The sequence below is a fragment of the Pieris napi genome, chromosome 6, assembly GCF_905475465.1.
Source record: "Pieris napi chromosome 6, ilPieNapi1.2, whole genome shotgun sequence".
Taxonomy (NCBI): domain Eukaryota; kingdom Metazoa; phylum Arthropoda; class Insecta; order Lepidoptera; family Pieridae; genus Pieris; species Pieris napi.
Window position 1 is genome coordinate 6,950,698 of NC_062239.1, and position 20,468 is coordinate 6,971,165.

General features: G+C 36.8%; 4 protein-coding genes across 7 annotated transcripts; 3 read left to right on the top strand and 1 right to left on the bottom strand.

Moving 5' to 3' along the window:
* The first annotated feature begins 5,513 nt into the window (after nucleotides 1-5,513).
* Nucleotides 5,514-13,276, top strand: LOC125050305 (dual specificity protein kinase splA-like). Of its 4 annotated transcripts, XM_047650047.1 has the most exons (8): nucleotides 5,518-5,704; nucleotides 5,779-6,705; nucleotides 6,857-6,955; nucleotides 7,229-7,300; nucleotides 8,075-8,175; nucleotides 8,794-8,852; nucleotides 10,892-10,979; nucleotides 11,529-13,276. In XM_047650047.1, exons 1-8 carry the CDS (start codon nucleotides 5,618-5,620, stop codon nucleotides 12,919-12,921), a joined length of 2,826 nt encoding a protein of 941 aa, XP_047506003.1. In that variant the 5' UTR covers nucleotides 5,518-5,617; the 3' UTR covers nucleotides 12,922-13,276. The 4 variants fall into 4 exon arrangements, with proteins under 4 accessions (XP_047506006.1, XP_047506003.1, XP_047506004.1 ...); XM_047650050.1 differs by lacking the exon at nucleotides 8,794-8,852 and having other exon boundaries at nucleotides 5,514-5,704; nucleotides 11,529-11,546; XM_047650048.1 differs by lacking the exon at nucleotides 7,229-7,300 and having other exon boundaries at nucleotides 5,521-5,704.
* A 33-nt stretch (nucleotides 13,277-13,309) lies between these two features.
* On the top strand, nucleotides 13,310-16,873 carry LOC125050477 (V-type proton ATPase subunit D-like). Its single transcript, XM_047650362.1, has 5 exons — nucleotides 13,310-13,645; nucleotides 14,264-14,502; nucleotides 16,101-16,182; nucleotides 16,402-16,513; nucleotides 16,643-16,873. Exons 1-5 carry the CDS (start codon nucleotides 13,379-13,381, stop codon nucleotides 16,789-16,791), a joined length of 849 nt encoding a protein of 282 aa, XP_047506318.1. The 5' UTR covers nucleotides 13,310-13,378; the 3' UTR covers nucleotides 16,792-16,873.
* A 257-nt stretch (nucleotides 16,874-17,130) lies between these two features.
* LOC125050422 lies at nucleotides 17,131-19,396 on the bottom strand. Its single transcript, XM_047650269.1, has 4 exons — nucleotides 19,040-19,396; nucleotides 18,418-18,587; nucleotides 17,441-17,521; nucleotides 17,131-17,245 (listed from the first exon to the last, which is right to left on the bottom strand). Exons 1-4 carry the CDS (start codon nucleotides 19,284-19,286, stop codon nucleotides 17,162-17,164), a joined length of 582 nt encoding a protein of 193 aa, XP_047506225.1. The 5' UTR covers nucleotides 19,287-19,396; the 3' UTR covers nucleotides 17,131-17,161.
* A 74-nt stretch (nucleotides 19,397-19,470) lies between these two features.
* LOC125050495 (NADH dehydrogenase [ubiquinone] 1 alpha subcomplex subunit 13) lies at nucleotides 19,471-20,454 on the top strand. The gene is made up of 3 exons (XM_047650386.1): nucleotides 19,471-19,647; nucleotides 19,881-20,101; nucleotides 20,206-20,454. Exons 1-3 carry the CDS (start codon nucleotides 19,545-19,547, stop codon nucleotides 20,341-20,343), a joined length of 462 nt encoding a protein of 153 aa, XP_047506342.1. The 5' UTR covers nucleotides 19,471-19,544; the 3' UTR covers nucleotides 20,344-20,454.
* The last annotated feature ends 14 nt before the right edge of the window (nucleotides 20,455-20,468 follow it).

Consider the following 20,468-nt stretch of genomic DNA (forward strand, 5'->3'; position numbering starts at 1 on the left):
TTCTATAGAAAACAGGCTGTAAGGAAATTACTTAATTTAATCCTAAGTTAAAGTATTAACGTAGTTTTAAGAGTTGTTAAATTTTTTTTGAGCACTAGTAGTCAGTGCCAAAATTACTTCAGTTTTCGCCAAAATGAGGCACAACTTCCATTGGGTGCTATTCAAAAAATGTAAAACTTCAAACTCATATTAGATTTTTTTTTCGTTTACACGATATTTTTGTTTACAATATTATTATTAAATTAATAATTTTAGATTTTTTTGCTGATCGTTTATCAAATAGAAAGCGTCATCCGAATTAAGTGTGTTTAATATCTGATAATTGAAAACGTATGTTTATTACCTTAAGAAGTATCTTTTACTCTTTTTTTTTTCTATAAATTCGATATCTTATTGCAGTGTCACTATGGTTTTTTAAAAAGTCAACTGCAAAAGACGGCATTTTAGGGCTATCAAAACTGTCACCGTAGCGAAATGGTAATTTGACACATTTTGACAAGATATACACTTACAAAATATAGAAAAACTGTCATTCTGAAGGTAATATTTACAACTAATACCTTAAGAAAATTGCGAAAGTTTTGTGTTCAATAAGTCTGTGCCAGGGTGAATTAGAGTAACTGGTATTATTAAAAGTGTGTATAATAATTAAATAAGTATAAATAAAACTGTGAAAACAGTATAATTTAGGGGATATTGATGACGATGAAACTAGTATCATGCATGATCATATGTTATTTTGTTTAAAAAAAGGGTGCGTGTACTTATGTACGCGCGTAAGAAGTTATACTTCTTAAAAATAGTTTTTGATTGCATGCAAATAATTAATTACAATTAAATAATCAAAGACTGGAAAAGGAGTCATTATTGTCAATAAAGTTTACAGTTGAAAAATTAAATAAATAAATATTTATTATTATTCTCTTACATTAAGTGTAACATAAATTCTATACATAATGTCCAATGCCGTAGCATCTTCCGTGGGCAACTTCATTCTGTTAATTTTGTGTCACGGTGCGCGCGCATCGTAAATTTTCACTCTCATCAATTTTTCATAACGCGCCTAAAGAACTTCATAAGTTTTAAGGTTTAGAAAATAGAGAGCTGTAAAATTGTACTTCCAATATTATGTAATTTTATTAAAAACGCTTCTTCGCTGTAAGTGACTGTTTTATAGTTCATTATTTACATTAACATCATTGTCATCTCTATCGTCTAGATTACCAATATGTTATTGCGAAATTGAGCTTCTAATATTTAAGATGTGCCTCCCGTAGTGACTCATTCACATACTTTCAAATAGACAATAAAATTTAATGAGTTCCTATATAAAATCAATATTTTCTGAATCAAACCTTTACACTTCGTTCTTCATGCAGCTACCTCTGAGCACGACAAATAGAAACAATCACATTGATATTAGGAATTGGTATTTTTGTCTAAAATATTGATAGAGATTCAAACAGTATATGTAATCAGTACACAATATAAAAGTGTTTAGGTTAACAATACTAAATTGTAAGTAAAATTATAAGTACATTAATAATATAGTAAATTATTAAGTTTGTTACATTAAATTAACAAATTGTTGGCCCCCCCAAACCCCCTTTGTAAGTTCTTAAGTATTTAAGAGTTTTTATGCATTTACCGAAAGCCTTGTTAAATGGGCTTCAGGGTAAATGCAATGTTTTTTTTTATCTTCTAATCTAGTCTTATATAATTTTAAGATTTTCTAAACTATATAATATATTTGATAAGTGATTTATTTAACTGATCATTTGTCATGGCCAAATACTTAAAATAGAATGTGTAATATCTATTATTGAGGATATTCTTGTTTTAAATTTTGGCCTTCATAACCCACCTCATTTATTGTTATTTTCATAGAACAATATATTGATTCAATCAATGTTTATCCCTAATAGATCTGTGAACTTTTAACTTTAAAATAAAGTGAGATTACATGACAAAACAAATTCTATAAACAAAATGTTAATGTTATATTTTTTCAAAAAGTGTATTACTTAAACTATTTAGAATAGAGTTTGCATATCATGTTTTCTAGCAATATAAATCGTTATGCATTTATTGAGTTTTATTTTCATACTTTCATATTTATTTAGTATATGTATATAAAAGATGCGTCAAATTGTAATCAGTACACCTCGTCAGTCGTCATGCACGCATCAGCAGGTTCCTACTTCCTAGCCGAAGTTAATCGTATTGTTTTAGTGTAGCTGGTAACCCTGATATTTAATAAATGATAGTGAAAGAACTAATTTTCAAATGCTCTGATACTACTAACGTTGGGTTAGTTTTAAGTAAAACAAAAAACTGTTATTTGGTGATATTTTTTTGCTACTAGCTTAATGTTAAACATAAATTAAATTAATTGTTTCATACATATCTGTGGGTTTAAAAGATATATTGATACTGGGAGATAGAAAATAATGTAGGTACTTTAAATTTTTTTTTAGATTGTGTAGCACAAACCCCAATAAAACAATGAACAATAAAGTTGCATAGACAGATTTAAAACAGACAAAATATTTTAGCTTGCCAATTCTAATGTTTCTTACGAATGTAGAAAGTCATTTTCGCAAATATGATTTAAAAGCATTGTGCGTTTTCCAATTACAGAGCATAATGCGACTCAGTGCTGCACAATGCCGCATAATGCTGAAGCTTAATTGGAACGTGAATTAGTTTTCAAATGCATCAGCAGAGTGCGCTAACTCAGTGTTGAAAAAAAAATGTTCTGAATAGAGTTAGCAACCTCATGAATGTATAAATAATGTGGTTAACAATAATAATTGGTTGAAAACTTTTTACGCTTATTTTAATAATCAAATAATTTAATGAAATAATTAACATTTTTTACTGAAATAAGAGAAAACCTTTAAAGAATATAAGGTTTTAACAAGCTAAACAGTAAAATGTTTAGTTTCCTGTAAGAAGTTTACATCATTTACGTTTTGAGTAATTTTTTTAAATGATTTCTAAAAAAAATACTTATATACTTTTTCAAAACCATTGCAATGTTTACAAAAGTATAATCCTGTAAAATTAATTTGTTTACAGATCCGAATTAAATGTGGAATATAAAAAAAGTTACTATTTATACCTTCATCTATACTTATATTTTTTTTTAGCAGTTTGAAATAACTTTAATTATTTTCAAAATCTACGACGAAACAAATTTTTCAACAATAAATAATATTTACTAACGAAAATTTCGATAAATGCCAACTTAAAGAAAAACACTGGTCAATTTTCTGTCACTGTGTTGGTATTTATTGCGAGAAGCACGCGAGAGCATTCGTTTTAAGAGTGCTCAATTGTGCGAACCCCGTTTGCTTTTGTTACACACTCCCTCTAGAGGGGTGTGTTTATGCCCGTTCGGGGCTATGCCCCCTTCGGGTGGTGTGACTTCTCGCGCCCTGCTAATACAGGGCGGTACGGGGTCGAGGTTTCTCCTCTTGGTGGGGGCTGCAGCGCGCAAGGAGACGTTGGCCTCAACTCGCTGCGCGCAGCCGATGGGGTCTATTCCGGGGTGTCAATCCGGTGGTTTGGGGCCAAGGAGTATTCTCGACTTGGCCCTGGTGTCTCAATGGTTGGTATCGGGCAGCTACGCGGCTCGCGGTCAAGCTCCGCCGAGTGAGACCCCCGGTGGCCCCGGGGGAGGCCCAGCGAGGCGACCAGCGGTCGTAGCCGCGGTTGCTGCCCTGGTGTCACGTCCGGTGGTTGAGGTATCCGCGGAGAATAGCTCACGCGGATACCTGTATTTGTCTGGTGGCCTGGAGTGCCACGGCGCGATGTCCTTGAGGTGGGGATGTTGAGAGGCGTCCGCTCGATCAAACATCCCCTTGGCGAGCCGTGCGACGAACTCGTCGATTGACTCCATCCTCAAGTCCCGCGCTATGGTGGTGTTCCTAACGTAGCGGGGGGCCCCCACTGCGCGTCGTAGGTTGATGTTTTGTACGGCGCGCAGTCTCTGGCGGTGGGTCTCCTTTGTGTAGGAGTACCACGCCGGTGCCGCGTACGTTAGGTGTGGGCGCACGTACAGTTTGTAGAGCGCGAGCTTGATTCGGAGGGGTAAGTTGCCGTAGAGTAGGGGGTAGAGCGCGTACGTCGCACCCTTGGCTCTCCCTACTGCCCTGTTGACATGGTGCCGCATTGTGAGTCGCCGGTCTATGGTGACCCCTAAATATGTGACCGGCGTCTTCCACGGCACGTCCTGATCCAGGAATCTCAGGGGCGGCGGCAACTTACTCTGGCCAAAGGCAATCGCCTGTGTCTTGTTAGGGTTGGCGGCTAATCTCCACTTTTCTAGCCACTCTGGCAGGAGGTCCAGAGCGCGTTGGAGCTTAACCGCAGCGTGCTTTATTTTTAGGGATGTGGCCACGTACGCCGTATCGTCTGCGTAGAGGGCCAAGGTGCACCCTTCTGGGCACGGGACGTCGTCAGTATACGTGGCATACAAGATTGGAGACAGCACGCTGCCTTGTGGTACACCCGCCGTGATAGGTCGCGGTCTCGACGCAGCCTCTCCCGTCGCTACGAAAAACGTGCGATCAGTGAGAAAGGCGCGGAGCACGGCGACTATGCGGCGGGGCAGTGGAGACTCGGCGAGCTTCAACACGAGGCCATCGTGCCAGACACGGTCGAAGGCCTTTTCCATGTCCAGCATGACGGCTGCGGCCGCGTTCTTCTTGTTCAGGGCCGTGGCTGCAGTGAAGAGCACCTTCGTCAGCTGCAACGTCGTGCTGTGCTCGCCGCGGAAGCCAAACTGTTCGGGCCTTGGCTGCAGGTAAAGTTGGATCCTCTGCAGCAGCAGCCTCTCGAACAGCTTCGACTGCGTCGAGAGCAGAGTGATGGGCCGGTAGCTCTCAGGTCGGGTAGAGTCCTTCCCGGGCTTCGGTATTAGGATCACCTTGCCCTCTTTCCAGGTCTTCGGGAAGTGGAGGGTCCGGAGGATTCCCGTGAAAAGGCGCGCCAGCGCGACAATCCACCTCATCGGTAGATGGCGCAGCGCCTGGTGGGTGATGCCATCCGGTCCTGGGGCCTTCTTCAGCGGCAGTCTTCGGATCGTCTTCCGCACTTGCGATGGCGAGAAGAAGATCCCGGCTTCGTCAGGTGGGATCGGGCTCGACAACCGGGCCTCGACAGCGCTCTCTACCTCAGCCACACGCGCAGGGGATGTCGCGGTGTTCGGCGAGAATTGGCGCTGGAGGTGTTCGGCGAAGATTTCGGCCCGATCGGTGTCATTGTAGGTGATGACGCCGTTGCTGTCATACAGTGGACGCTTCGGCTCTGGAGTCCGGTAGAGACGGCGGCATAATTGTGCGAAGCGTTGCTGTAGTTGGAACATTCAACGTTGACCATTATGCCGCATAATGCGCTCTAGTGCTGTAATTGGAAAACGCACATTTTGTAGCTATCTATCATACCCTGTTATTAGTTCGTTATCTATGGGTTATGGACTATATGTCACAAGACATAAGTCAAATGTCAATAATTTCAAAAAGTTAAAACAATTTACAATATTTTGCAAAAAGATGCATCTAATAAGTAAATGAAAACTTTAAAAATAATTAAATAATTTATTGTTAGAACAATGTCCGGAGGTCTAATTGATAAAGTTTATATAGGTCTAGATAATGCACCGGCCGCGTTTGACATAAAATCTCGTATTTTAGGACCCGTAAGTTCATTTCTGCGCTTTCACATTTATTAATGTTTATAGCTTAATTTACCAGTTTTTTTTATTTTTTATAGAATGGGACAAATTTAGAATATATAAGATCTGAAACCGGAGTTGTAGCGGTCCTAAAAAGTGATAAATTTGAACCATTACATCTGGCATTGCATCACACGCGATCTGAGGCTTTGGCGGCTGCACGATCTTTGGCACAGAATCTAATTGAAACTATACGAGCAGAACTCGCTCAGTGGAGTGCCGCACAGGCAGGAGGACCACCACCTGCGCTGAATGTACCGCCTCCTACCTTAACAACAACTGCTCCGCCTCCTGTACCGCCGCCTGTTGCTTCTGTAGCACTATCATCTACGTCAACTTTAAACACATCCACAAATCCTTCAGTAATTCCCCCTGTAGTGAGTGTTGCCCCTGCATCAACTCCATTAATGACAGTTCGGCCACCTACAGTGTTACAGCTTCTTCCCCAGCAACAATATGTTCTCAATCAGGAAAATGGTCAACTAATACCAATAGTACAACCAGGTGTTCAAGTATCTAATACCAATTTTACATCATTACCAATTGCTCAGTCATTAGGAGCATTACAGCAGCATAATTTTGGTCAAACACAGCTTGTTGATATATCTAATGTACAGCCCGTTAATGTAACACAGTTACGTTTGAGTGGAGTACCATCATCAATGTCAATGATATTGCCAAATGGGTTAACTTTCCCACAAGCTCAATTTAATGGGGCTGATACAACTGTTTGTTCAGCGACAGCTACTCCGGTTGTATGTGCTGCTCAAAGCACCAGTTCTTCTCAAAAAATATTCTACAGTACTGATAAAGGTGATAAAGATATAAGATACCATTTACAAGGATCAGATATGCAATGGACAGTACCGGGTTCACAGACGATGATAATACCATATCAACAGTTTCAAGATCTTACAGCGAATCAAACTGGGTTAACGAATCTGCAACCGCAACAGTTTGTGTCTGTAAGTGTACTATAACAAACATAAATTGCTTTTTTTACTAACTATTCATAAAAAGATTATTAGAATTTTATAATTCAACAAAGGATTGACATTTTACACATTTGTACTTAATTGTATATTAAAGATTTATTTAAGACATTTCAATTTGCAGATTGCTCCAGCTAATAGTTTTCAGCAAACGTTGCCCTTGTCTGCTGCTCAGTTTCAGCAATTACAAGCATCTGGTACCATAATGCAGCTTAACCAAAAGGTATAGTTGTGCTTTTGTTGTATGAAAGGTATTTTATTGTTATTTTTATATCGACTTAAGAAAAAATATTAATTTGTTTCTTTAAAAAGTAAATAAGAAAATATAATTTGATGAGGTATTTTTTTAACTATGAGACTAAATACAATGCCAGATTATGCATAAAATAAAAATCACAGCTTGAAGTTCAAATAGTAATTCCACCTACAAAGTCCATAAATTTATTTGTTTGCTAACTTTATGAACTTTTATTAAATTAAATGTGTTTTTCAACAGCCCTTAGCAAGCAGTGCTCCTCTTATAAACATAATATCAACAGGACAAGCATCATCACCTCAAATAATATCAGTGAGCAAATGCAATATTTTTATTGATATTAGCATTTCCACAGACTAATTTTCTTTTAACCTTGCTTGAATTAATTTTCTGTTCAACTAAAATGTTGTCTTTTTTATTTTATCTCAAAAGGAGAGATCTGATATAGCCAATGTTGCTTATGAAATATAATTTCTAATAACTTGGTTAGTAAAACCGCAATTGGTTATAAATGTTTATATTTCTTTATTGGTGGACAAGATTGATAAAGACAAAACATTTAATAGGTATTTGATTATTTTAGAATGTTTATGAATGCAAGTATCTTATGGTAAAATGTGTTTATGTCTTATATGGGAAATATGAAAAATTTTGGTTAATGTTCAAATTTTTTTATATGATTTAATAACTACATATTTTAAATCATATTTGGTATTTTTATATATTGTGCTCCTCACATAGTTTAGTTCCATGATCGTTTTTTTGATAATTCAATTTGTTTATTGCATTATTATTATTGTTTAGGGATTTAATATAATTAACCTTATTCTTAATTTATAAAACCTTTCTCGATTACTCTTTTCCCACACTTTGGTTGTATGGGTTCTAATTCTTATTCTGACCTATGATTTTAGAATCATTATCATTGTTTCAACATTCATAAATCTACCTTTGGTTACTAATATGAATAAATTACATTTTATTATTAATAATGTTTGATGCATGACTTCTCATTGAGTCAGAGGTTTTAAATTTACTGTGATATTAGATACTCAATTCATAGACTGCAAACATGTCAAATTTCAGACTTCATCCAGTAAAGGCATTTCGCAAGAGTCTCGAGGTCAGAAAAGATTATCTGATGGATCTCCAAGTCAATTGCAGCTTCGTCCCATTGCACCTGCTGGGTAAGATTTAACATACTGTCTTTTGAGATTATACTCATAACAGGTTAACATCGCATAGAATCTTCTATCAATGGCTACAGCAAAAACATAGCTGTCTTTTCAAAATTCTTGACAGTCCTCTTGATCAGAAAATGCATGCAAATTACATACAGGAAAAACATTGTGCAGATCAGCTTCGGAAATATTATGAATGTTTGCTATTGACCCTGTTTGATAGGAACACGTAAATCGGAATGAAGATGACGCGGAATAAGTATAATTGGAGCCCCCCTTTAGCTACGCGTTTACTGTCTCTCTGTTCTTATTGGTGTTAAAATCTATCAGAATGCGAAGCAATTTCTACACTCCATGCCTGTCAGATAGACCATGTAATTTCCCACCTGCTTGTTACATAGTAATGATGTATATCATTACTATGTAACAAGCAGGTGGGAAATTTTTCTTTATGAATTTTTTTAATAAACAGTAATTTTCCTAAGGAGTGTTTTGTTTTTGTGTGAAATAAGAAACTTTACACTGAAATAAATTCAAAATTATTGTAGTATTGAACTTTTTATTAAACACTATATAACTAACCTAACTTCTAGTGAATGTTGTGTATGTGTATTATTGACACAGGTCACATAGCCAGGACAAGTCCTCGTCGAGAGAGGGGAGATCCTGGACTCCAGTTGCAGGTACATTGAAGATTACAACAATACAACTGATTATAGATTAATTACGCGTAAATAGCGATAGGATACAATATAGTAGCGTAACATACCTAATGCGTAATTGTAAGGAAATATTCTGGTGTTGGTATTGGATGGCGTAAGAGACGGCATATGCGGTTCCTTTATGCGTAAATTTAGTTCAGTTTATGAATATTTCAATGCGATGCGTAAATTTGAATCAGATATTACCTTTTTGGCGTTCCTAAATCCTAACGCTAAGAACTCACTAAGCCGTTTGCACCCGCGCCCGCCGCGGTTGCGGTCCCGCAGCCTTTGTAGAATACTGATATTTATGTCAAAAATTAAACTACATTTTACGACGCGTTTTGCGGTAGGTCCGCCCGTATTGCGATAATCAACCGCCTAGTTTGTGGGCGATAATCGCAACCGCGGCGGCTGCGTAACCGCACAAAACTCCGGTCTCGTGAGTTTTGAAAATAAAACTCCAAAGCGCCACCGCGGCTGGCGCGGGTGCAAACCGCTTCGTGAGTTCTTAGCGTAAAACGTACGCTTTAGCATGTAGAATATTCTCGTATATGCGTGATCCATTAACTTCATCAAACCTGTTTCTTCCAGATTTATTACAATACAGTTCTTCTCGATATTTCTTAGATTTGAAAAACTATAGACCTCTCCGGCGGGCTTTTTAATGACACATTTCCAGCAACAACAGACTAATTATATATTTTTTTTAATTGATTAAGATCTACAGATGCTGATTACATTGTGCAGAAAATATTTAAAAAATAAGCGGGAGATGTTTGGAATTGATGATTTAAGAGCATAAGAAATTAATAATAACAAAACATTCAGGATTGATTGTCTGTAACATCGAGGGACAACCGACGCCGAGTTGTTAAAGCTTTTAGTGTATAGTGATTGAGTATTCTTCTTTTTGTCTATAGAGTTTCATTCTTCTTTATCGAGATGTACCTACCAAAATGTAGAGTGCATTTAACCAAAAAAATTTTTTTTTTGCAGTTAGTAGCCTGGTGTGACTATTCTAGCTTTGAAAATCCTCTTTTAAATAATGAAAGGCATCACTGGTTTTGCACGTGCCAACTACTTTCCGATATTCATTGTTATCGTCGTAGTATTTTTTTACTTTGAAATTGTGTTTGACTCAGGATGAAACCAGAGATTTACCAATTGAAACTTAAAACAGCTACGTTGGAGTAATAGCAGAAGAGATTAGTTTTTTAAATTTGTAGTACGCACTCGCGTAATGTATGTTCCACATTTGGCGTAAATCAGAAATTAGTGTAACATTCAAGAGATATTCCATTAATGCTCATGCGTAATGTTAAGTGAAGGGTCCCCAATAAAATGATTTCTTCGTGGTGATCCTCGATTGCAACAATATTTGTATGACTTATATTGTATACGTTTTCTAAGGCGTAATTTCGTATCGTTTGATATTACAGGTAGTCAAGCTTATTGACATTAGCAGTTGCAGAAACAATGTCACCATGTCGCCGTAGCTTCAAATATGCGTCATTAAATATATATTTTTAAGTTATGTCAGAACTCCGCTGCTTCAACAGAATAGCTGGATGAGAATTAAGAAAATAAATCTACATTGAGACGCGATTGTACGTGTCGCAAACGTAATGAAACGCAACGCACTAATGACATTTTCCTTTGTAGATACTACATGCATAAATAATAATGGACAATTCAAGTCGCCTAAATATCTCTGCCTTCGTCTTATAGTCTTTTCTTGTTTCCAGTTTTAGCCATGTAACATGAAGCATATTAAAAAATACTCTAGGTTTCGTGTAATGCAGTAATGGATGTTCCACATTATCAACAACGAGTGGCTAATATGTCGTACCATTAAAGCGTGCTTGTGCGTCATCGTAGATATTTGCCAGTTTATAACCTTTATAACACAAAATTCTGTGTACAATAAATTTAAGCTATTAAAGCGTATGGTAACTCGATTTTTTTTAAATATTTGTAAAAGTTTCATATAATAGGTGTAATCAGTAACATTTCCTCAGCTAAAGACAACACGGTGGTCAGTATGGGAATGAAAATTAACCCTCCTCACGGCACCATTATACACGTTTCTTCAGGGCAGCAGACGAAGTAAGTTAAATAGATTTTCTCTATTCGCTATAAATTATCGTTGCGGTTTAAGTTGGATGAGATTATTTGATTAGCTCTTAAGGTATTGAAGGTAAACAATCTGTCAATGCCATTACACTCAAATAAAAATAATCATTCTTATTACACGCTTTATATTAGCTTCACCTGTATGTATGTATGTATGTAACCGACTCCTTCGGACTCGATTTTGACCCACTTTAAACGGCCAGATTTTATTCAAATTTTGCGCATCTGCCAAGATCGCTGACAATGCAATAATCCGAAAAAAAATTTAACTAAAAAATATAAAATAAATAATAGTTTAAAAAAACTAAAAAACACGCTCTGTGGCATATTTTTCGTCTATAGAGCAACCCACGCTTTTCCACAAAAATACCAGTTTTTTTTGTTCATTACCATTTTCAGCCTAAATTAGGAATTATTTTTCACTTTTTAGTTTGATGTGCTTTAAAAGCGTGTTTTTTATTTTTTTTCAACTATTATTTATTTTTACAGCAGAAATTACAAATACAATTTGCTTATTTACAGTGTATCAGCCTCAAGTATGACTCAAGACGGAATGTACATAAAACAGATTGACAGAAACTCTATACACATTCAAGCTAGCAAAGAGAGTAAACATGAATTAACAACAAATAAAATGCAAAATACAGCACAAAACGTTCAAATGATAACCGTACCACAAGGTATGACGGTTCTTCAAAATCCGATAAATATCAGTCAAATGCCCACAATGCTGGGACAACCAAATAGCCAAGTTTACATGATACCCACAAACGCCCAAAATTTGATGCAAAATGGTTTACCGCCTGGTCTTTTCGGCCAACAGGTCCTCCAATCGGGTCAAAACGTTACTGTGGTGCAACCAAACCAGTTGGGCATGCCTGGAGGTGTTCAGTACAATATGCCTTTAATGCCAATGAACATGCCCCCGAATTCGCAGTTCATGCCTGCGGGTATAAATCTTAATCAACTCTCTGCTCAGCAATTAAATGCAGCGTTAGCAGGACAACAGTTAACGAACCCCAATTTAAATGTATCGGGGACGATTCCCATTGTCCAGGCAGGTCAACCAACCTCTTCTCCCCTTCCAAATAACCAGGCGATACCAGCTTCTCAGGCCCAACAGATCCAACAAATGCTTCCGCAGAACTCTACATTCCTAACACCAACTTCGCAATACCCTGGTCTTCCTCCACACTATATTATGCAAGGAAATACTGGGGCGATAACAATGCCTACAAATCCGAACGTACAATACACAATACCCCCAAACCAAGAACCACCCGCTGCGCCTGCTAATGCGAATGGTCAATCGACATCGACGGATACCACAGACTCGGGTATTTCTAATAGTCAAAACTATATTTCCTCATCCCAGGAAGGATATGCTCCACCCGCACAGAATCAAACACAAACATTTACCTCAGACGGTTCAACTACGCCTACGGCATCTTTCACTTCGACGACGAGCGTTCCTCAGCAAACATATACAAATGGCTCAACAAACCAGAATTATAATGCCAACCAAACAACAACACAACCACAACCGCCCCCTAGCTATCCCGCAAATGGGACCCAAGCAAACGCGTCATATCAAGGAACTACTCCAATCTCTCAGAATACAACTCAAACAAACTTTTCACCCTCAACCACTCCTGTACCAAATCAGAATTATCCAGCGCCGAGCATTCCTAATATCGCATATCCTAACCAAAATCCTTACCCAAATGCGACGGGACAAAATTTGGCAGCATACGCGGGAAACCAATATCAATACACAAGTAGACCCTGGTTTAGACCCAGATATGGGTCACCGCAGAGTTCTCCATATGGAGCTGGAGCAGTTCCGCCTCCAAACGGCCCACCTATGCCGGTTCCACCGCCCCCGAATAACTATAACTACTGGCAGGACAGTTGAGGTTTAGATAACGCAGCGGACATCATTCCGGATTCATAGCAATTACCGCAACCCGACAATATGTTAATAGGCTCCAATGATCTAGTCTACATGGGCCCGATGACTAATGTAACCTATCCTCTCGATGGACTGTACTATAACGACCGGGATCCTAATAGCTATTCATCTTCGAGTCAAATGCATTTTGTAGGGTGAACAAACTATTAAGTGGAAGTAGCGAAAGTTGTGCCTCCGACGTCAATATATCGTGTCAAGATATAAAGAGACTGCTTTAATAATTAGATTAAATTACATTTAAAAAATGTATAGATGTATTTGTATTGAAAAAATATATTATGCTAATTATATATATGAATGCGTCTTTTTATTTTTTATTTGAAGTGCGAAAACAAAAAACAAAACACAGTGGTTTATTAATGATTTATGTCACTAAATTACTCAAAGTCAAGAACGAAACATGAATTCTGAGAATCGTTATCCAGTTACAGCTTCACTTTTTATGTTGCGTGAAATAAAACAACGCCAAGAGAAAGTAAATCGTGGTTACCAGCTTTTAAAGAGGAAGGCTGAGGCCCTGCGTCTTCGTGGTCGGCAGGCGACTGCCGCGTTGGCAACCGTTCAGGCCTTAGTAGGACATTCTTTGAAAGAAGCTTACATATCGTTAGCAGGAATAAAATTCACCAACGGGGAATCTAATGCCTTAGTGTTAGAAAATGTAGGGCAGGTATGTACCGTGGTAGAAAATGTACTACTAATTTATATGTGATATAACAACCTTTAAAAAACGTGTGTGTTCTTATGTACACGCGTTAAAAGTTATACTTCTTTGGCGTAATAAGATAAAAATCTTTTCAAAAATTTTATTCTACTTTTGTAGAAAAAACGACACTAACAATAGAAAAAATTTATTTAATACATTGAAAGTTTTATTATAACGCATTATCTTGTTAAATAAAGTTTATTTAAATATCACAAAATAAATATCGTCAGTTGTCAGTTCTCAAGCAAACATACGTAGATGTCCTTACTGTTACTTTGTTGGTAACTTTTTTTAAAAACTAAATTGTTGTAGCTAACTTCAGGGTGTCGGTTTTTTGTGACAGTGTGCGCGCATAGTAAAAATTTACTCTCATCAATTTTCCCTAACGCGCCAAAAGAAGTATAACTTCAAAGAGATTTTTAAAATACATATACAATAAAGAGCTTAAATAAAAATTCTGGGCCTTCAATTGCATCAAAATTACAAATGCGGAGATTTAGTTCAACGCTACAGTTGCAAATTGTTGAATATGTTACAACTTAAGGTCATAACTTTATTTATTAAATGCTGTTTTAAATTTAGGCGCAAATCCGCGTACAGCGTATTTCGGAAAATATATCAGGAGTCCCAACGGTTTCATTACAAGCCATTGAGGATCAAACTGCTGGAGATTCTTTCCGATACGCAGGATTAGGAGCTGGAGGCCATCGCACTAGTGAGACTAAACGAGCGTTCAGAGAAGTTATAAGGATCCTCATAAAATTCGCTTCGTTGAGAAACATTTGCCTTTTGTTGGATGAATCTGTAAGAACAACCCTCAGGTTAGGTACAAAGTGCATCAGCGCAAAATATCACAATATTAATTTAAGTCCTCATTATAATATTCCGTGATGAGTCAGGATTCAGGCACATGTCTACGACTATATATTAAAATAATGATTCATAGTAGGTTTGGGGACATGGGTCTCTTTTATTTTTAGAAGTTTACTGTTATTAATAATAACTTTTTTAAAGCATAAGCATGTTGCCGTTCTATTATAAAGCTTCGTAAATCGTAATTAGTAGTGCTGTAAATAAAATTGGCCAACATTGTAACAACAACTCTGCAACAAAAAATTTACAAGTGCCATACACGAGACTGGTTTTAATATTGGGTCTTTCTTTACCTATGAAATTGGAGATTTCTATAAAAGTTTGGGTATCACTAATAAAAATCAAAATGATTTGAGAACTGGAAGTAAATGTAAAATTAGAAGCATTAATATGTATTTCTTTACTGACGAGTCATAAGTGTACATTATGTTACCTATATGATTAAATGATTTTTTACTTTAAAGTTAACTTGCCCAAATTATCTATACGATTTTCCATTTTGATGGCTGTTGGTTATTTCCTTAATGTAGAAGTCTGCCGGATGAGAGGCGATGAAGATAGCGTTTTGTGATAGTGTTGAATTTTTCCCCACTTAAAAATTTGAAAAAAGTTTTAATCTGTAAGAGCAAAGTCCGGTTAGTAAGTACCTACGGTGGTTTGTGGTTTCAGAGAGCTTTCAGCTGAAACTATTTTAGAAGCAATGAGGAAGAATGAATGAGCTTCTCCATCATTGTTTTAATTCTTGCCAACAGACATCTGCCGTCACTGTTGTAGCATTCGGTAAGAAGCTGAGATGTACTAGTACGGTACTGGTCCACCAGACAGTCACCATTATCTTCCTATGAGTAATCTTTTTTTAGCGCACTGATTAGGTGTACCCAGGTCAAGCCACTGATACGAACGGTTGTAGTAGGTACCTATTAGATCCACAGTTTATCGCAGGTAATAGTTCGATTTAGAATTCCTTCATTCTTCCTTTCTGATTTGTAGTGCGCTTGGTTCGTGCGGGACCCACTATCTAGCTGTCTATATCTCTATCTACCTTTTTTCGTCTTATGTGCTTCAATGTGGTTTTGAGACTTACTCCAAGGCTTGCAGCAATCTCAGCCCTAGATTGAATTGGATCCGCTAAAGCCTCCGTTCGTCGTATTCATCGTTGTCGGCACAGGCCATTCGCAATGCTGGCGATCGCGTTCTTCAACTCTAAATTTCCAGATTTAAAACGATTGAACCAATAATAGACCGTGTTTACGAAAGCAGTGTCAAGTCCGTACACGTCGTTTGCGCAATGGTATTTCCATGAAGGAACTCATTCGAAATTTTTCCTACGTATTTTCTGGTTATCCATAATGCCAAAAACTACTCTACTATTTTTCAAAAACAAATAGATGTATTTATAATTCAATTAGATTTGAAATTTAATTTAAATTTAGTTTTGCCCTCCAACCCATAGACAATTAGTCTGTAAATGCTGGTTATAGAATCTCCAATTACATAGGTAAAGACCTATTATATATATTATATAATGTTTTCTATAATATTTCAGAAAGGTGAATGGAATAGAAAAAGTTATCCTGCCTAAACTTCGTAATACTGAAATTTATATTTTGACTGAAATGGATGAAAGGGTATGCCGAAAATCCTTGAAACTTCGTAACTAGTTGAGTAGGTGCTAGTGTAGGTACACGACGGCAAAGGTGGTAGATATTAGACTAAATATATAATTCAATGTAAATTCTCAGTCATATGGGACAAAACAAATTTAAAGTTGGATTTTTTTAAACTTCCGCTTATATAGAAAAATACTATAAAATACGAGAGACATGACGAATTTTTTTTTCGATTAGGAACGTGAAGAATATCATCGTTTAAAAATGGTTAAGGCTAAGAAAAACTTTGGACGTCTTCTGCCCAATCGCACCGAGAGGAAAAAGTGTGGCGATATCGATATTCCTGTTGGTATGGCGATCTTTATTTCAATCCACTAAGTCGGTTGAGTTTAATCCCGCAGGAATTGATATTAAAACAATTCCAAAATAATATTATATTAATTGCTGAAAGAATTATGCGTTATGTTTTCATTTACAGAACTTTCACCTTCCAAATCGCAGACCGATTCTATCGAAATTTTAGAAGTGAAGCCAGTAGGAGTAGTTTCTACTGCCTCTGTGTCAGCAGGAGATTTTAAACCAGTTTGCCTTCCACATTACTGGGATGATGAGGACTTATTATTTTAATTGTTTTTTTTACATACAGTGTAAAGTCTTTATAACGATTTTTAAGGGACCGAGCATTTTTATCATCATACAGAGGATTCGTTATAGGGAGAGAAGAATTTTTGTATAGGTATTGGGTTAAAGCAAATAAATTTAACTTATTTTTACGTTATATAGAGCTTTTACTATAACGATTGACGTTATAAAGAGTTTATTAGAGTTTACACTGTATTACAATTGTTTTAAAAAACAAAAACCTGTAATGTGTAGCGAAATTATTAATTCTTACGGCTGTATTAAGTAAATGTATAATTTAGACTTAAATTTAATTACAATTGGTTTTGAAATAAAAGAATTTGCTAATATTATTAGGTACTTTTAATAATACCAATTACAAGACCCAGCCATTGTCTAGTCTCTCCTCCATTGGTTTTGTAAAGTACTGGCATCTACGAAACTTCTCCAGAATTTCGCCCTGGTAACGAGTTAAATGGGATTAGTTAGCTAAACTAAGATGAGGTAGAGATTTTCATACTAGGTACTTACGTATCTTAAATATGGAAAAATAGTTTGTAGTTTTGAGTAATTGTGTTAAAATTTTGTAAAAATGTAAAAGCTGATTCTGGGTATATGAAGCTACTTGTATTGTCGTAATATATAAATAACTTACTGGTCCTGTCTTTTTAACGCTTTCGCTATAATAAGTTATTGCGCTGGAACCCGTGCCGTATAATGGATATTTCAGATGCATCTGTAATTTACTAACTCAAAATTAAAAGAGAAATTTCTTTGTCTTTAATGCCGGCCATACACACTACGGTCTACCGGAGAGGTAATCTGTGCAGGTATGCCTGCGCAGGTTTACCGAACAATGGTAGCGTGTATGGGGACGTTCCGGTGTATCGGAGCGGTCTTCAGTTCTCTTTGCGATGGTATCAAAGAAAAATGATACGAAAAACAAGCGAAGAAAGTGGTGTAAGCATTGGTTATTGAAAAGGAAAACATATAGTCATGTTAATTTATTAAATGAATTGAAATTTGAACCAGAAGATTTTAAAAACTATCTGCGAATGGACGAGAAAACATACCTTATATTACTTGAAATGGTTACTCCTATAATAAAAAAAGAAGACACAGTTATGAGAAATAGTATTTCTGCGCACGAAAGATTATCAGTTACATTGAGATTTCTCACAACTGGCAGAAGTTATGAGGACCTAAAATTTTCAACAATTATTTCGCCTCAGGCACTTGGAAAAATTATTCCTGAAACATGTGAGGCTTTGTATAAAGTACTTAGAAGAGATTATTTGAAGGAAATGCCGATTACTATCTTAACAACCTGCGCAGGCGACCTGAGTACACGCACACACGCACAGGTACACCGTACAGTGTCACTCGAAAGAATCGATTTTCGATCTTGCGCCGGTCGCCTGCGCAGATTCAAAAACCTGCACAGGTCTACCTGCCGGAGAGGTCCACCTGCGCCGGTATGCCTGCGCAGGTAGACCTCTCCGGTAGACCGTAGTGTGTATGGCCGGCATAAGGATGCCATTCAGAAAGGATGATTCAGAATGACTACAGTATGTAAAAATTTTCGGCCTACGACAATCAGACTTAGCGCTAAAATCAAGATAGTGATATTACATTTTTATCCGCAGTAATTTCCAAATTTCGTGGTTCAAACTGCTCCTTGATAAAGTTAGACTCGTACTCTGTGCAATAATCGGCGACAGGCTGGGAGGTGGCGAGTTCTTCAATTACTTCATCTAACATTTGCTCCCAAAAGAAATCCTTTAACATTCGCTTTCGAATACCTTTAAATACATAGTTTAGAAATTAATAAATTAGAGGCGTCAATCTAAGATAATTTACAGCGGGGCTCTTGATTCAACTTCAAATACGCAAATGAGCTAAGTAGGTAAATATATCTTCTTCTCAGGCTTCTTCTGCATATTAATGATACGTTGCAACTTACATTCATTGCTATGCGGATGACAGCACAGGGGATACTCTTTACACTAGCTATGCAGGAATTTCTGTCAGTTGTCGATTAGTACCGAAACGTTAACTAAAGTATTTTCAAACCATTTCGACTTGGACTCCTTCAAGAAAAGAGCGTACCGATTCTTAAAAGGCCGGGAACACACTCGCCAGCCTTCAGGCATTGAGTGCAAATGGGCTGCGGTATCACTTAACATTAAATGAGCTACCTGCCTGTCTGCCCACTATTCTATAATAAATATATATTTATGCAGACTTTATGTACCTTCTCCTTTGGGTGGTTTCTTTGGGACACAAAAACTTTCTCGCATTTCACTGCCCGATTTTGGAACTTCTCGACCATCCTGTAATATCCAAGGTCGGCTAAAATTTTTTCCCTTCCCATAGGCTGAAGGCTCAGGAGGCACTTTTGGGTTTAATTTAATTCTTTCCAGTGGTCTTAGTTTTATTTCAGTTTCTTCATCTGGTGGGTCAGGTAAATTTGCTTGAATTTCTTCGTTTATTGATTCCATTATTAATAATCAAATAGGTATCTCACAAGATATTCGAAAGTCAAGCCAAATTTGTTATTCGTTGTCTAGGAAATAAAACGGACTCAAATGAACCGTGTTTAGACTAATTTAAAAGCATGATAGTCTGCACTCTGCAGTTTGCGCTACATCTGTGTTTTGTTCTCCACGGTGTTGGAGGTGTATTTGTCACTGTCAAAAAATCAAAATATTCAGACTTCCGATTTCTGATTACAATTTTACAAAAATAAAAGCCGTAAAATGGCTGAGGCTTGTCAAATAGTTCGAAAACAAGATTTACCACCTCCTGGAGGATACAGACCTATTCCATTCAAAAGGATTCCCGCCAAATCATATTTTAGTGGTAAGTTACACCAGTAAGACTGTCTCTAAGAAAATCCAATATTATGTAACCGTTTTAGGTTGTTTTATAAATATTTACCAACGACAATTGATATTTTCCTATCCTACCTATAAAGATACTTGCTAGTAATATCATTAAACAATGACTAAATTTTCAGAATTAACGTAATTTTTAAGGCTGAATCAAGCAGTCTTAATCTGTATTACTCAATTTTAAAATGTAATGTTTTTCAGGTTTAACATGGATAGCTGGTTACATTGGTATGACCACTGTGTCTGCTTATCTTTATTATTTAAATTGCAAACAGGTTAAAAAAGCTAAAATTGAAATGAGATCTGCAAAGATGGCAATATACCCAATGTTGCTAGCGGAAAGGGACCGCGAGTACATGAAGCAATTGCGTAGAAACCGTGATGCTGAAGCAGAGCTTATGCGTAATGTCCCTGGATGGGAGGTAAAATGTTATTTTGTTAGATAGCGATATGTTAAATTCAAAACTTAAAATATATTTTTTATAAATACATTAAGTATATCTATTAAAGATAATTTATTTCTCAGGTTGGAACTTACTATGGTGAGCGCGTGTATAAGTTAGTGCCACCGGATGCACTAGTTGAGCCAATATTCCATGAATTCTATGCTCACTCTGACCCATCTGCCTGGGTTGACAGAACCGAATTAAAGCTGCGGTCTTAAATCTGTGAGTAATCCTTTGAACTATAAGCAAGAGACTTCGCTATATTTCTTGCAGTTTATCAACATCTGTATATTTATTGTAGTTAATTAATAAAGGTAATATTAAAACACTGAAATATTTTTAT

Excerpts from the sequence above, each read along its gene's own strand:
- LOC125050305 (XM_047650047.1), top strand. The coding sequence starts at position 5,618 with ATGTCCGGAGGTCTAATTGATAAAGTTTATATAGGTCTAGATAATGCA. Across the intron at positions 6,706-6,856 it reads AACCGCAACAGTTTGTGTCT|ATTGCTCCAGCTAATAGTTT; the intron begins GTAAGTGTACTA and ends TTCAATTTGCAG. Across the intron at positions 6,956-7,228 it reads TAATGCAGCTTAACCAAAAG|CCCTTAGCAAGCAGTGCTCC; the intron begins GTATAGTTGTGC and ends GTTTTTCAACAG.
- LOC125050477 (XM_047650362.1), top strand. The coding sequence starts at position 13,379 with ATGAATTCTGAGAATCGTTATCCAGTTACAGCTTCACTTTTTATGTTG. Across the intron at positions 13,646-14,263 it reads TGTTAGAAAATGTAGGGCAG|GCGCAAATCCGCGTACAGCG; the intron begins GTATGTACCGTG and ends TTTTAAATTTAG. Across the intron at positions 16,183-16,401 it reads TGACTGAAATGGATGAAAGG|GAACGTGAAGAATATCATCG; the intron begins GTATGCCGAAAA and ends TTTTTCGATTAG.
- LOC125050495 (XM_047650386.1), top strand. The coding sequence starts at position 19,545 with ATGGCTGAGGCTTGTCAAATAGTTCGAAAACAAGATTTACCACCTCCT. Across the intron at positions 19,648-19,880 it reads CGCCAAATCATATTTTAGTG|GTTTAACATGGATAGCTGGT; the intron begins GTAAGTTACACC and ends AATGTTTTTCAG. Across the intron at positions 20,102-20,205 it reads GTAATGTCCCTGGATGGGAG|GTTGGAACTTACTATGGTGA; the intron begins GTAAAATGTTAT and ends TTTATTTCTCAG.
- LOC125050422 (XM_047650269.1), bottom strand. The coding sequence starts at position 19,286 with ATGGAATCAATAAACGAAGAAATTCAAGCAAATTTACCTGACCCACCA. Across the intron at positions 18,588-19,039 it reads GAAACCACCCAAAGGAGAAG|GTATTCGAAAGCGAATGTTA; the intron begins GTACATAAAGTC and ends ATGTATTTAAAG. Across the intron at positions 17,246-17,440 it reads GCGTTAAAAAGACAGGACCA|GGCGAAATTCTGGAGAAGTT; the intron begins GTAAGTTATTTA and ends ACTCGTTACCAG.